The sequence below is a fragment of the Lemur catta genome, chromosome 12 (assembly GCF_020740605.2).
Source record: "Lemur catta isolate mLemCat1 chromosome 12, mLemCat1.pri, whole genome shotgun sequence".
In the NCBI taxonomy this organism is placed as follows: Eukaryota; Metazoa; Chordata; class Mammalia; order Primates; family Lemuridae; genus Lemur; species Lemur catta.
Window position 1 is genome coordinate 48,734,094 of NC_059139.1, and position 14,531 is coordinate 48,748,624.

General features: G+C 39.1%; 1 protein-coding gene across 1 annotated transcript in view; it reads left to right on the forward strand.

The window, feature by feature from the left end:
- The window catches only part of IQGAP2 (IQ motif containing GTPase activating protein 2), a 271,207-nt gene that overhangs the window by 212,538 nt on the left and 44,138 nt on the right, over positions 1-14,531 (forward strand). The window contains exons 18-21 of the mRNA XM_045566428.1: positions 6,957-7,040; positions 7,763-7,834; positions 8,482-8,551; positions 12,924-13,132. Of these exons, the coding sequence (XP_045422384.1) occupies positions 6,957-7,040; positions 7,763-7,834; positions 8,482-8,551; positions 12,924-13,132 (435 nt within the window). The remainder of the gene's footprint in view (positions 1-6,956; positions 7,041-7,762; positions 7,835-8,481; positions 8,552-12,923; positions 13,133-14,531) is intronic.

Sequence of the window (14,531 nt, forward strand, 5' to 3'; positions counted from 1 at the left end):
CAATCAGTGCCCTGTACTCTGTTTCACTAAGGCTTTAAGATGGGCAGTGTCTTGATGAGGAATGACTTTTAACCTGTGGTCTTCTGGAAAGTGTTCAGGAGCACTATGTGCTTTTACCGATCCACCTGCCGCCAACCTTGTTGGAGCCCAAGGGACACTTCAGAATCGAAGGCTCATTTCTCTAAGAAGCTGGATCTCCATGTGTTACTTCCTTCCTGACTGAGAGGCTTTGTGATTTGGTTTTTCAGTGGGTAGTGGATGTTGAGTGGCATATGAGTTTCTGTGCTCTTCTAGCCTGAAAGAACAAAAGAACTAATGAAATAAAACACATTTAGCATCTCCAGGAATATCTTTCTTCTCCCTTCCATAATCTTTCTTTCTTCATTTAGGCCTGCAGGAGCAATACTCATTCCCAAACTTTTTATTTTAAGTTATTCTTCAGCCTGTATGACTTGGCTGAACTTTCTGGTTGGCAGGGGAAGAACTTGCCAGATTCAGATATTGCTTCTCACTATCCCTCTAGGACCCTCTACCAACCACCACACTGGCTTCCAAAAGCCTGCATGTTTGTCTTTTTCTGATGTGTCGAAAGTGATACTTTTATTGACTGGCAGAGCTTGATGGGATTTTACTTTGACTAGTAACTATGACATTTCCCAGATGGAAAGATTGTCTGTTGAACAGCTTCTCTTTTGTGGTCACTAATGAACTCATCTGCTTTCCCCAGCTGTCTGTAATGTCCAAGGAAGAAAAATGAGTTTTATATAAACATTTGTCATCTTGTGTCTTACATGTGGTAGGTGCTCAAATGTTTGAATTTGTTCAGAGAGTAAGATATTAGCAAGTCAGAAATGATAAATTTTTTAAAGGAAATTTCTACTATAAACCTGACACTCAAAGGATTTTTCTAGGTGAGCCAATGAGTTTTCCAGTTTATTCCTGTAAACAAATTGTAGGCAGAACACAGGAAGTGACCAAAGCCTAAAAATAGAATCATCTGCACTGACGTTACAGCTCTAATTTTGCACCAAATTCAAAGTGTCAGCCAATGCAATACAATTTGGAGCAAGCCCCACACTCTCTGATCTCGAGGCTCAGTGCAGCGTTGCATTTGGAAGACATTGAAAAGCCCACCAGTGTAGACTCCTTCTGATACTAGAATCTGGGGCTGGGGTATGAGAGGGTTGGGGAAAGGATGGGAATAATCATTTGGAGCCTTTCTCTTCCACCTCAGCAAAGGCAGCAGGATTGAAGAAGAAGCCATCAAACTATGAAATTATCCCACCATGCTTTTCCCCCCCCACTTTTCTGACAGTTTTCTAACAAGGAGGACATGGGATCTACAGGTAAGTCTACTTCACAGATGTGGACCAGAAGTGAATACACAGTGAACAGAAACCTGCTGACCCATAAAACCAAAAGACCATGAACTGAAGGAAATCATGCCAGTCTCACTTCTCAACAAAGTGGCTAGTTTACCCTGAATTCGGGGAATGTTCTGATGTCTGAGATGTTCCCCTACATAGAACAGCTCAAGATTCCTAACTGGCTGAGTTGGTCCCAGATATGGTAGAGTCTAACAAATAGAGAAATAAAGAGACAAAGCTCCTAGGCCAAGGCCAGCCATACATAACCCAGCTACACCACCCTTCTCGCCCTCAGTCACCTGCCTAGGGTCTGAATAATGATGCAGACAATGTGTGTAATCAACATTCAACCCTCTGTCCCAACTGCTTATGTAATTAATCAGAAGGTGCCCAGGTCAACATGGAAGGAAGTCAAGGAGAATCCACATAGTCATATTTCTGAGCTGTTAGAAGACACTGATAAAATTGCCTGAGTGAGTAGGAAAAAATCTGCTCATAAACAAACAAACAAAAAAATTGTGTATCAAAAGCAGAAAAAGGGATGTAACTTGTAAAATGTAAATGGAGTAAAAATCTAGGCATACTCTTCCAGAAGACAGAAGAAAACTTTATACTGAAACTGCTTTATATTTGTGAGGAATTTAATAAGATGTAGACCTATAGAAACAAGAGAATAAACTGAAAAGACAGCTGACAACTAAGGAGAGAAAGAGAAATAATTGTAAATGAATTTATGACTGCAGAATGTAAAACAGACTCTGGAAATAATTAAAACAGACATGGAGAGCTTGAGAAAGATCACAAGAGCTGAGAGAAAGAAGAGATGATTAAAAACACACTTTCTCGGCCGGGCGCAGTGGCTCACGCCTGTAATCCTAGCACTCTGGGAGGCCAAGGCGGGTGGATCGCTCGAGGTCAGGAGTTCAAGACCAGCCTGAGCGAGAGCGAGACCCCATCTTTACTAAAAATAGAAAGAAATTAGCTGACCAACTAAAAATATATATAGAAAAAATTAGCCGGGCATGGTGGCACATGCCTGTAGTCCCAGCTACTCAGGAGGCTGAGGCAGGAGGATCGCTTGAGCCCAGTAGTTTGAGGTTGCTGTGAGCTAGGCTGATGCCACGGCACTGTAGCCCCGGCAACAAAGCGAGACTCTGTCTCCAAAAAAAAAAACTAAGATTTAGTGAGATCTAGCATGCCATAATATCCAAATTGTCCAAGTTTCAATCACACGGATTGTTTGGATATTACAGTCATTCATGCCAAGAACCAAGAAAATCACAACTTCGATTTAAAAAAACAATTACTGGATTCCAACATGGAGATGACAGAGATGTTAGAATTATCTATGAAGTATTTTTATTTATTTATTTATTTATTTATTTATTTATTTTTGAGACAGAGTCTCGCTCTGCCTGGGCTAGAGTGCCGTGGCGTCAGCCTAGCTCACAGCAACCTCAAACTCCTGGGCTCAAGTGATCCTCCTGCCTCAGCCTCCTGAGTAGCTGGGATTACAGGCATGTGCCACCATGCCCAGCTAATTTTTTCTATATATATTTTTAGTTGGCCAGATAATTTCTTTCTATTTTTAGTAGAGATGGGATCTCGCTCTTGCTTAGGCTGGTCTCGAACTCCTGAGCTCAAATGATCTGCCTGCCTTGGCCTCCCTAAGTGCTAGGATTACAGGCGTGAGCCATCGCCCCTGGCCTATGAAGTATTTTTAAAGCAGCCATCCTGAAAATGTTACAATAAGCAATTACTAACACATTTGAAACAAAAGGGAAAAATAGAACGTCTCAGAAAAGAAATAAAAAATGTAAAAATAAAAAACCAAGCCAATTTTAGAACTGAAAAATACAGTAACAGATGTGAAAAGCCCAATGGATAGCCTCCACAGCTGGGTGGAAGGAACAGAAGAATGAATCAGTGAACTAGAGGACAGAACAACAGAAATTCCCAGATCTGAACAACAGAAAACAGACCGACAAAATAATGAGCAGAGCCTCGGGCACCTGTGGGACTATAACAAAAGGTTTGACATTTGTGTCATCAGGATCCCAGAGCAGAAGAGGAAGGAGCAACACTGACAAAGTACTTGAAGAAATAAAATCTGAGAAGTTCCAAAGTGTAGACACAGACACAAATACACAGATTCCAGGAGTTGCACAAACCCCAAACAGGATAAACTGAAAAAAATTCACAAAAAAGACACATCATAGTCAATCTTCTGAAAACGAAAGACAAACAAGGAATCTTGAAAGCTTTAAGATAAAAACGACAACTTACCTATAAGAGGAAGATGATTCCAATGAGAGAGGAATTTTCATAAGAACTTCTAGAGGCCAAAGGATGTGGTACAACATTTTTCAAGGCTGAAAAGAAAAGAAACGGCCAAGACAGAATTCTATATCCAGCAAAATTACACTTCAGGAGTGACAGGGAAACGAAGAGTACTTGTCACCAGCAAACCTGCCCTCAAAGAATGTCTGAGGAATGTTCTCTAAACAAAAAGGAAACGATAAAAGAAGGAATTCTGAAATATCAGCAAGGAAGAAAGAACAACTGGAAGGGTGGAAAGTATGAATAAAAATACTACGTTTTCCTTCTTCTGAGTTTTTAAAGTTGTTTGACACCTTTAAAGCAAAAATTATAGCATGGATGTGGTTCTGATATGTAGAGGAAGTATTTCAGACAATGTGTTATAAATGGGGGAGGATAAAGGTGTGTGAAGGGAGGTGTGAGGTTTCTACATTTTATTGGAGATCAAAATATGAATAAAAATAGAGCAGCAGTTTTCTGTCATCCACCTTTAGAATTTTTACCAGTTCATTGAGACTGTTGAGGAAGTGGTCTCTATCATAACTCTTCGAAGGGGAATTTTGACAGTACCTATCAATTTTTAATATCCAATATTGACACAGTAATCCCCTTTCTAATACTCTATCTTAATGGAAACATTCACACAAAATACATAATAGTGCATACAAGAATGTTTGCTACAAAAATGAAGACAACTTAATGTGAAACACCAGATGAATTGTTACTTCATGGTAAATCCATGCTGTAGAATACTGTGTGGTCATCAAAAAATAGGGGGTATGCTTTTTTTAGTATGTGAAATAATATCAGTGCCATATGTAATTTAGAGAAGAACACAAACCTTGGCATAATAATGGACCCCATTTTGTCAAAAATGATGCATAAACACATATATACAGACATCTTTATATAAGTTTGTATTTTGTGCAGAATGATGGAATATGTATGTTTACATGTGTTGTGCATATTTCGAAGGGTACACAATAAAAAGTTAATAGTTCCCTTTGTAGAGGTGCTAAGTAGAAGTGTAAGGATAGGTACACAGGTATGTATACTCCCTTTTTCTGTGTTCACTTTGTATTCTTTTGTTTTTGTTCTTGTTTTTTGTTTTGGGGTTTTTTTTTTTTATTTTATTTTTAGAGATGGCCTTGCTCTGTCACCCAGGCTGTGATGCAGTCATAGTTCAGTGCAGCCTCAAACTTTGGGCGCAAACAATCCTCCCACCTCCACCTCCCAGGTACTTAGGAGTACAGGCATGCACCATTATGCCTGACTAACTTATTTTTTATAGAGACAGGGGTCTCACTGTATTGCCCAGGCTGGTCTTGAACTCCTGGTCTCAAGCAGTCCTCCCCCCACAGCCTCTCAGAGTGCTAGGATTACAGGTGTGAGCCACCACGCCCAGCCCATTATGCATTCTAATAGATTTTCTAGGCATTGAGATACAGATTGTTTGCGTAGAGATATGTATTTTGTGGTTTTCTTTCTTTCTTTTTTTTTTTTGTTAACGTGGTATCATAATATGTGTAGTAAGCTACAATTTCCTTTTTATCTTAGCAATATATTTTGGAGATTTTCCTACTCCCCAAGATACAGAATGTTTCCATAGCCAGTACCTGTGACCCTACCTTATTCTTCGTAACTGCTGTGCAGCATCCCTCCGTATGAGTGTGACCACAGTATGTCTTGCTGTTCCTCCTATTTGTGAACATTCTGCTGGAGGTACATTTTTGGTACTACAAGCATTGCTGCAACAAAAATCCTTATATGGTCTTTCTACACAGATGCTTGTATTTTCCTGGGCTAGATATATTGGAAACCAGAAATACTAAGTGAAAAGCTGAATTCCCTCCCCAAAAGCTATACCCTTTTGCAGTTTTCTCAAGCCTCCACTCCATAGCTGCTTTTTTGTCCACTGATTGACAAATGGATGAGGCGATAATTTTCCCCAAATTATTCTGACTGCTGCCCAAGGTCCCCTCAAGCTTAGAGGCATCCTAAAGATGTTCTCACATTTTTGCAGAAATTTATTCTGTCTTTTCCTCTTTCTGTCTAGTTCCACTTGCCTTCTGTCTTCCAGGAACCCTCATAATTTTTATCTACGTGTCTTCTTGTTTTCTAGTACTGTTGGATTGCTTTAAAAGTATGTTTGTATGATACCATTGGGGGAAGCTGGGTGAAGGGTATGTGGAATATAAATTTTGCTGCTTCCTGTGAGTTAATTCTTTCAAAATTTAGTTTTTAAAAACATATTTGTTATTTCTTGGGATTTGAATTAAGAGGGGAAGTCTGGAGCAAGTATTCAGTTTATCACTTTGATTTCATCCTGTTTTGTTTTGAATCATTACAAAGAAGTATATTATTCTTGAAATAATAAAATTCCATGTACCTTTTTTTAAAAAATGAGGTAAATATATATATACACACACACATGAAAAGAAATTTACAAAAATAATTTGATTTTTTTCTTTTTTTTTTTTTTTTTGCCCTTTTTAACAAGGAGCTTTTATCTCATTTCTAATTTGAAAAACAAGATCAGGGAATTGGGGTCAGTTACAAAGATACGTTTCAATAAAAAGGTGCTCACAAATGAATTGAAATAAACTGATAAGTTATGAATTTAATCCTTCTAAAGATATTAGTTTGTATCTAGTTGTTGTAAAGATTTCCTATAAAAATTCTGATTAAGATAACCATGTAAAGCATCATTAAATTTTTGATGAAGTGTCATTAAACTTTATGCATATGTGAAATAATAGTCACTTGCAGCACTCCTATTTTCTGGGATCCAAAGGATTCAGGGTCACAGGTTAGTGGAGCATCTTCCTTTCCAGTCTGGGCCACAGTGGCTCACTGGTTGGAGTAAAGATACTTATTAGTCTTTATTTTCAAGCATTTTATGTTGTTCCCAAATTAAACCCAGTTAATACTGTTTGTGTGTTTGGGGAAATTCCATTTTACCTTGTTGTCACCCAGGGCCTTGGTAAAGTTAAGCTTTCAAGCAGGAAACTGGGCTCCTCCCTGGTAATGTATTACCCTCACTCTACTTTCCCAAGCTCGGGACAGGCCTCAGCTGTGAGCTGGTGTGCTCTGCCTCGGTGACGGTTACGTGGCCACCCCAGGCTGGGTGTCCAGATGCGACTGGATGGGGAGGGTCCCTGACGGTGTCCCAAGCCAGTGCCTCCTGAGAAGGGCTGTGCTCTTGTGCTTTCTAAACAAACTGGGAGACTGTTGCTCATAAATAATTCTGCAACCCACTCTTTTCCTTAGGCTTTTTGGAAAGGACATAAACAGCGGAAGGCGTATGTGCGCAGACAGCAGACGTTCATTGATAATGTTTATTCTATTGTGAAGGTAAATATCTTTTCTTGCCACATCAAGTGCTTGGCTTAAAGTTTTCCTCTCATTTTGATTCTGGAAGACAGCTGCGGAAAAAGGGTATGTGTGACCTGTAGACAACTTGGAAATCCAGTTGAGAGTTGAAACAGTGGAGCTGGAGAGAAAGTAGAATCCGATGGGACTAGTTTAAAGGACCTTTTACACTGACGATGGAGAATGACGTGATCTAGATCCACGGTGCCTTAGCTCCTCAACGAGATTACGGCCTGTGCCCATCACGGAGCACGTGCCGGTTGTCACAGAAAACTGTTGGTAGCAGTGGGTTCCTCATGAGACCTCTTTCGATGTTTCTTTTGAAAACCTAAAGGATTTGGGTGTACTGAAAGGATGAGAGAGAAAAGCCTAGCCTTAGTTTGATTCCCTCGTTGCAACTCTCAGCAAAATGCCTTGCCCTCTCGGCTTTTATTTGCTGAGGTTAAAGCAAAACAGTACAAAGCTACATTAAACACCTCTCTCCTGTTAAGGCAGCGAGATGAAGGGTAACATGTAAAATGTTTTGAATGCCTTACGAGAAAGCAATGAAAGAAGTGGGAGATGAAGAGTAGGCTTTAGATATTTATTATTTAGTGGGCTGCTAAGTTTTATTTTTTAGCAAATAAAATGTCATTTCTAGGAAAACTACATGAAACGACATTGAGTTGTTTGGCGATTGCCTTGACTTCTCTACTTCTTTTTAGATTCAGTCCTGGTTCCGAATGGCGACAGCAAGAAAGAGCTACCTTTCACGACTACAGTATTTCAAAGACCATGTAAGAGAAATGCACGCGGGTTTTTATCTAAGCTGAGAATGAACTAAATGAGTACTTTGTCTAATGTTAGCATTGAATGATTTTTATTAAGTGGTAGAAATGAACACTTAGGAAAGAATAGATCTGAGAACTTAATGTGATAATATTTGAAGGCTTACTTTTTTAAATCAGAACTCATGGTGAGAATAAGACTTCACCAGTCAGGACTGGGTAGAAAACAGGAGAGAGGAACAATGTGATATAGTAACACCAAAGAGAAGACTCTAGAGAAATATTTTCCAACATTGCATGTACAGTTTTTCTAACAGCTAAGTGATTTATTTAAATAGGAGCCAAACAGGAAGGATATTTTTTTCAGAATCTTTTAAAAGTAGTCATGGGAACATAGATTAGATTATTTGAATTCTGTGTTAAAGTTATTTTCCCTTTTTAGACCTCTTTATGTAAACAGTTCCCCTACAGCCTTGTTTATACTTTTTGCTAACTTACCCTACCCATTCTTCAAAGAAAATGGAAAAATAAATAACGGATATATCACATCTAAATTTGTCAGTTCTAAGTAGTGCCAGTTCTGAAATCTTATAAATTCTAAAATAGTAGAGTAGATGGGACTCTGGGAAGTCATGACTTGTCTCAATCTTTTGCAGAATAATGAAATCGTGAAAATACAGTCACTATTGAGAGCAAACAAAGCAAGGGATGACTACAAAACATTGGGTAAGTGGGAGCATTCTGAAACAAAGCATGAACTCGTCCTCCAGGCAAGGACGAGTTTTTTCCCATCTTAGTCATTTCAGAGGCTGTTCTAAGAACAGAAGGATGCACGTTACTTCCAGTAGATTTTGATCACGTCAGGCTCTACACCAGCCCGGTACTGAACAAGTGCACAGAGAACACGTGGTAATAGGAACTGGGCCTTCCTATGTGTAAGTGGGAAGGGATCAGCCAAGTGGATTTAATTTCTGCTTCAAAAAGAAACGGGGTTGGCATAAATGCTAATTTTTTTTTTAATTTGAGCTAGAGTCAAGAATCTAATGCAAAAGTTAATTAGAAGATAAGCTTACATTTAAATTGTTTAATTTACTAGCTGGGTATCATTCTTTACTGCCTCATTCTAAGGATAAAACATGTTCACATAAGAAATTTTGGAAATACAAATAAAAAGGAAGAAACCAGAGCCATATCTCCCCATGATAATAACTACAAACATCATCCTGTCAATTCATTCTGGACTTTCCATAGCAGCTGTGGTTTGTAACACATTAACTGCCATGTGAGTTGTATTTAACTCACGCTAGTTTTGAGCCCAGGGCCTCGTGAAGCACATGTAACTCACAGGTCTCTTCATCTTGGGAGCTTCGAGAACTATTTTTCAAGTTGCACATAACTCATGCACAGAAAACAATAAAAAATAACAAATTTTTCATTAAATTACAAAGGATCATTTTATTTTGGAAGTTTTTATTCTATTTTTGTAACAAACCCCATGGCCCCAAGGGAAAAAATGTTTTTTCTAGTATGGCTGTCAATGTGTTAAAGTATTTTTTTCTTATAATACTAGCATATTGCGTTTGTAGAAGGTTTGAAAATAGCAAAATAAAAATCACCCAGATAGCAATTCTATTTTGTGCCATCTCCTGACAGTCCCAACTCTGCCTGTGTTTGTTTGTGTGTGCAGCTTGTTTTTGTTTTTTTTTAAGAGACAGGGTCTCACTCTATTGCCCAGGTTGAAGCGTAATGGCATGACCATAGCTCACTGTAACCTTGCAGTCCTGGGCTCAAGTGATCTTCCCACCTCAGCCTCCATGAGCCACAACACTCAGCTAATTTTTTTTCTAATATTTTTTGGAGACAGGGTCTCACTATGTTGACCAGGCTGGTCTTAAACTCCTGGCCTCAAGCAATCCTCCCGCCTTGGCCTCCCAAGTAGCTGGGACTACAGGCACACACCAATATGCCTAGCTAATTTTTTTTTTTTAATTTTTTATAGAGACGGGCTCTCACTGGGTTGACCAGGCTGGTCTCAAACTCCTGGCCTCAAGTAATCCTGTCTCAGCTTCCCACAGTGCTGGGATTACAGGCATGAGCCACTGCTCCTGGCCTCTTATTTTGGCTTTTTCCATAAAATGATTCCTTATGTATTACATTTTTATGTTCTAATTATCACAACATGCACATGTCCCAGATTAAATCAAGAAGAGCCTGCTGATAAATGTATTGCTTACAGTGCCGAGTAACTAGATTAGCACCTTTTATTATCTAAAGTTTATCTCAATTAAGGGATGAAGCATATGGCTCAAGAAAGATACTCCCTGGTACTTGTGAAGGAAGAGGCTAGAAAAGCTTTGGAGTCCACGCTCTGCCTCTGGCCTGCAGCATCTAGTAATAATACCTTATCCCACTAGATTCCAGAATTTGTATGCAACCTGAGGAAGAGTCAATCTTTTCAGTGTTACAGGTTCTCCACTTTGGAATTAATGAGGTCTCTCAGTTGGTAGAGATATATATATATATATATATATATATATATATATATATATATATATATATATTTTTTTTTTTTTTTTTTTTTTTTTTTTTGAGACAGAGTCTTGCTCTGTTGCCCGGGCCAGAGTGAGTGCCGTGGCGTCAGCCCAGCTCACAGCAATCTCAAACTTCTGGGCTCAAGCGATCCTACTGCCTCAGCCTCCCGAGTAGCTGGGACTACAGACATGCGCCACCATGCCCAGCTAATTTTTTCTATATATATTTTTTTAGTTGGCCAGATAACTTCTTTCTATTTTTTAGTAGAGACGGGATCTCGCTCTTGCTCAGGCTGGTCTCCAACTCCTGACCTTGAGCAATCCACCCGCCTCGGCCTCCCAGAGTGCTAGGATTACAGGCGTGAGCCACTGCACCCGGCCTAGAAATTTTTAAATTTTTAACAAGAAGGTGGAATATAGAGGGTTTGTTTTCTCAGCCCTGACATTAACACAGTTTTGCTATTGCCTGTGTACATGAAAGATGATGTAAGAATAAATTTTCCAAATGAACACAGGCTAATTTTCATTGCATTCATGTAACATGGTTTTGTGGGTAGTCGTGGTGATATTTTCCCTTTGTTCACATTTTCGTTTATAAAGACAAATTCCAATTTCAAAATCTAGGCAATTTTATGGCTTAAAAAGTAGATAGAAACTGTTAGTGAGTTAGATGTAAGCTTCTCTGGACTTTGGCAAAAATTGAGTGGTTTTGTGATAACTGAAGTATAATTTTCATTTCTTGCTCAGTTCAGTACCTTCAGAAAACTAAGGTTTGGGGGTTTTTTAATCTGAAACAAAAATCACTTTTCTTAGTTTGTCACCATCCATTTTCACCCTTTCCCTTTGGAATGGCACAATGCATTCAAGCTTGGAAGTTGTTGGAACTATGATGTAGCCACTTATAGGTATAGACTACAGAGTGGTCCGATTTCCTGAGATTGCAATACCTGTACCACAAAGTGATTCTCAGATGAAGATGTCAAAAAGCCCAGTGTTGATAGAGGCAATATTAAGTTAGAGCCTAAATTTGACCCTGAATTGTTAACTAAATACAACAATTAGTGAAGCTAAAATATTAATTTAGCTGTTTTCAAGAGGCCTATTAGTACTGCAAAGATACACAATCCTCAGTGATCCAGAAATTAAGAGTCCCATGATGCAAGGCAACTTCTCCATTAAAGACCACCAGAAGTGGTAAAATAATAATATAGATAACTATAGATTAGGGCGTTCATGCTGGGTTCATGCCGTTAATTGTTTGTGTTGTTGGTTTAGCTCTTCTTATTTTTGAAGTTTCAAAACACCACAGAAGCAAGCTGAGAGTACAAGGCCGACTGGCAAGGGCCCCCGATGTAAAGCAGGGCAGCTATTGGGGCTGCCACAGCTGGCCTGGGCTCTTCCAAGTCATCTTTGGATTGCTGGGTCTAATCAGTCATTCTCAAAGGTCCAGTTTATTCTTACAGTTTACACAGACCTGATCTCACTAAGCACATTAAAAAATACATTTTTTCAAGAGTCACAGTGCCAAGGAATTAAAGCTTGAAGTTCCAGGTGCTGAGGGAAACCCTTTGAGAATGTAAATGAAAATACCTCTGCCAGTGACTGGGGCTGGCCCCCCAGCTTCTGAGCACTCTCCCTTGGCCCGTGCTAAAAGGACAAGGACCAAGTTTCAATTTCTAAAATCTTTTTATTTCTGCCGAGTAGAACATTCATTCCACTTATCATTCCTTTGGTTCCTGTTTGGCCTTTACAATCCTCCCTTGCTTGACCTTTGCTAATTCAGCTTTTACTCACTCCTGGCTCCTTCCCAAAGATCTTTCAGGCTGAGATAAACCACTTTCTGCTTCCTGCAGCAAGAACATTAATCTCTTATCTGGCTCAGCCACAAGGTCTCAGAGCCGAGGTAACTTACGTTAACTTTCTTTCCCAGGTTCCTCATGAATAAGGCACAGATAGGACTATCTTCTCAGGGCATGAATCCGGAACAGTGTGAGAGTGAGCTGATAAATGACTAGTAGATAACTAGAAGATAGTAGGGCCGAATATCCGTTTCGTGCATTTATTTATATGATTGGTTTCATTGTCTAGATTTTTACATGGGGGTCTTAAAGATTCCTTCCAAAGACTAAGCGCTTTCATTGGTATATTTTTCTATTAATACTTTATTTAAAGACCTGAGCCAGGCACGGTGGCTCACACCTGTAATCCTAGCCCTCTGAGAGGCCAAGGTGGGAAGATTGCTTGAGCTCAGGAATTCAAGACTAGCCTGAGCAAGAGTGAGACCCGATATCTACCAAAAAGAAAGAAAGAAAAAAACCCAGCCGAGCACTGTGGCGCATGCTTGTAGTCCCAGCTACTCAGGAGGCTGAGGCAGGAGGATCGCTTGAGCCCAGGAGTTTGAGGTTGCTGTGAGCTATAATGATACCACTGCACTCTAGCAGGGGCAATGGAGCAAGACTCTGTCTCAAACAAACAAAAAACATACATACATACATACCTGGTTTCTTTCCTGTTGATAATCATTCCATGGTTTCCTAATTAAAGTATGCCTCTTCCTTTCTCTGCAGTTGGCTCCAAAAACCCACCATTATCAGTAATCCGCAAGTTTGTACACCTATTAGACCAAAGTGATTTGGATTTCCAGGAGGAACTGGAGGTAGCACGATTAAGGGAAGAAGTGGTGACCAAGATTAGAGCCAATCAACAGCTAGAGAAAGACCTGAACCTGATGGACATCAAGATTGGGCTCTTGGTGAAGAACAGGATCACGCTAGAGGTCAGTGGGGTTTATGGGACTGTCAGCTCCCAGAAGAGACAAGATGCATATGTATAGTCACATGTCACTTCACAACGGGGATACGTTCTGAGAAATGCATCGTTAGGCAATTTCGTCACTGTGCAAACATCGTGGAGTGCACTTACACAAACCCAGATGGTGTGGCCCGGTACATACCTAGGCTGTACATTCATATACGGCCTATTGGTCCTGGGCTACAGACCTGTACAGCATGTGACTGTACCGAACGCTGTAGGCAGTGGTGGCACAGTGGTGTTTGTGTATCTAAACATATCTGAACATAGGAAAAGTGCAGTGAAAATACTATAATCTTACAGGACCCGTGTCACATATGGGGTCCAACCTTGACCAAAATGTCCTTATGTGGTGAGTGACTATTTATGCTTATGACACTTTGGTCCAGCTAAGCTCATTTGGAATCTAGAATAAGTTGTCTAAAGTTCATTTATCATTTTCATTACAAGTTAGTGGTTCTCAGACCTGTAAAATTTTATGCCCCCTTTTTACAACATACTTCGTAAGGCTTCTTCACCATTCTGAAATGAAATTTATAAATATTAATAATAAAATGTGCTCACATGTGTGTCTTCATAATAAGGCTAAGGCTTTTACAAAAATATAAAAGAAATTTTAAAAGTAATTGATAATAAAGATACATATTTAAATATGAAAATATGCTTGAGGGCATTAGAGAATATAAAGTTACCAGGGCATGAGCCTTGTCATGGAACAATCGCATAGAGCATTACAGAGATTGACACAGGCACTGGGAAAATTGGTGAGAACTTTTAAAGTATAATATATTCAAGAAGGTCCTTTAGAGAATGCCTTTTAGAGCCTTAAACTGCTGATTCACCCTATCCCCATAAACAGGAATGCCTTGCTTTTAAAATAAAGACTTAGCTGCAAATCAGTTAGTTTAATTATTTTATGCAGATACAATCATGGAAGGTTTCCGGATATTTATGAATGTTTGTTTTTTTAAGGGCGTTTATTACTAATTGATAGCATTATAAAACAAAGTTAATTTTTCAACTTACATTTTCAAATGCCAAATATGAACCCAACATTTATTAGAAGTTTAATTGTTAAATATGAAGTCTTTATTCTTATTGATAGAAGCATTTTTAGTTTGATGGTAAGAGTAGAGCAGTTGAAGCTTTGTTTATGGTAGTGGGAAAGTGAGAAACAACCTAAACACCAAAACAATAATGTTTTTTAAAGAGTATTTAAGGGCAGGGGAAAAGGTTTGCAATATAATGGAGGAGAAGATAGTACCTAAAGCAGTATGATTTGTCTTAGGAAAGAAGTTAAAGCCAGAAGAAAAAAACTTAAGTGATTTTTCTTTGGGTGATGGAAAATAAGTTTATCTTCTTTA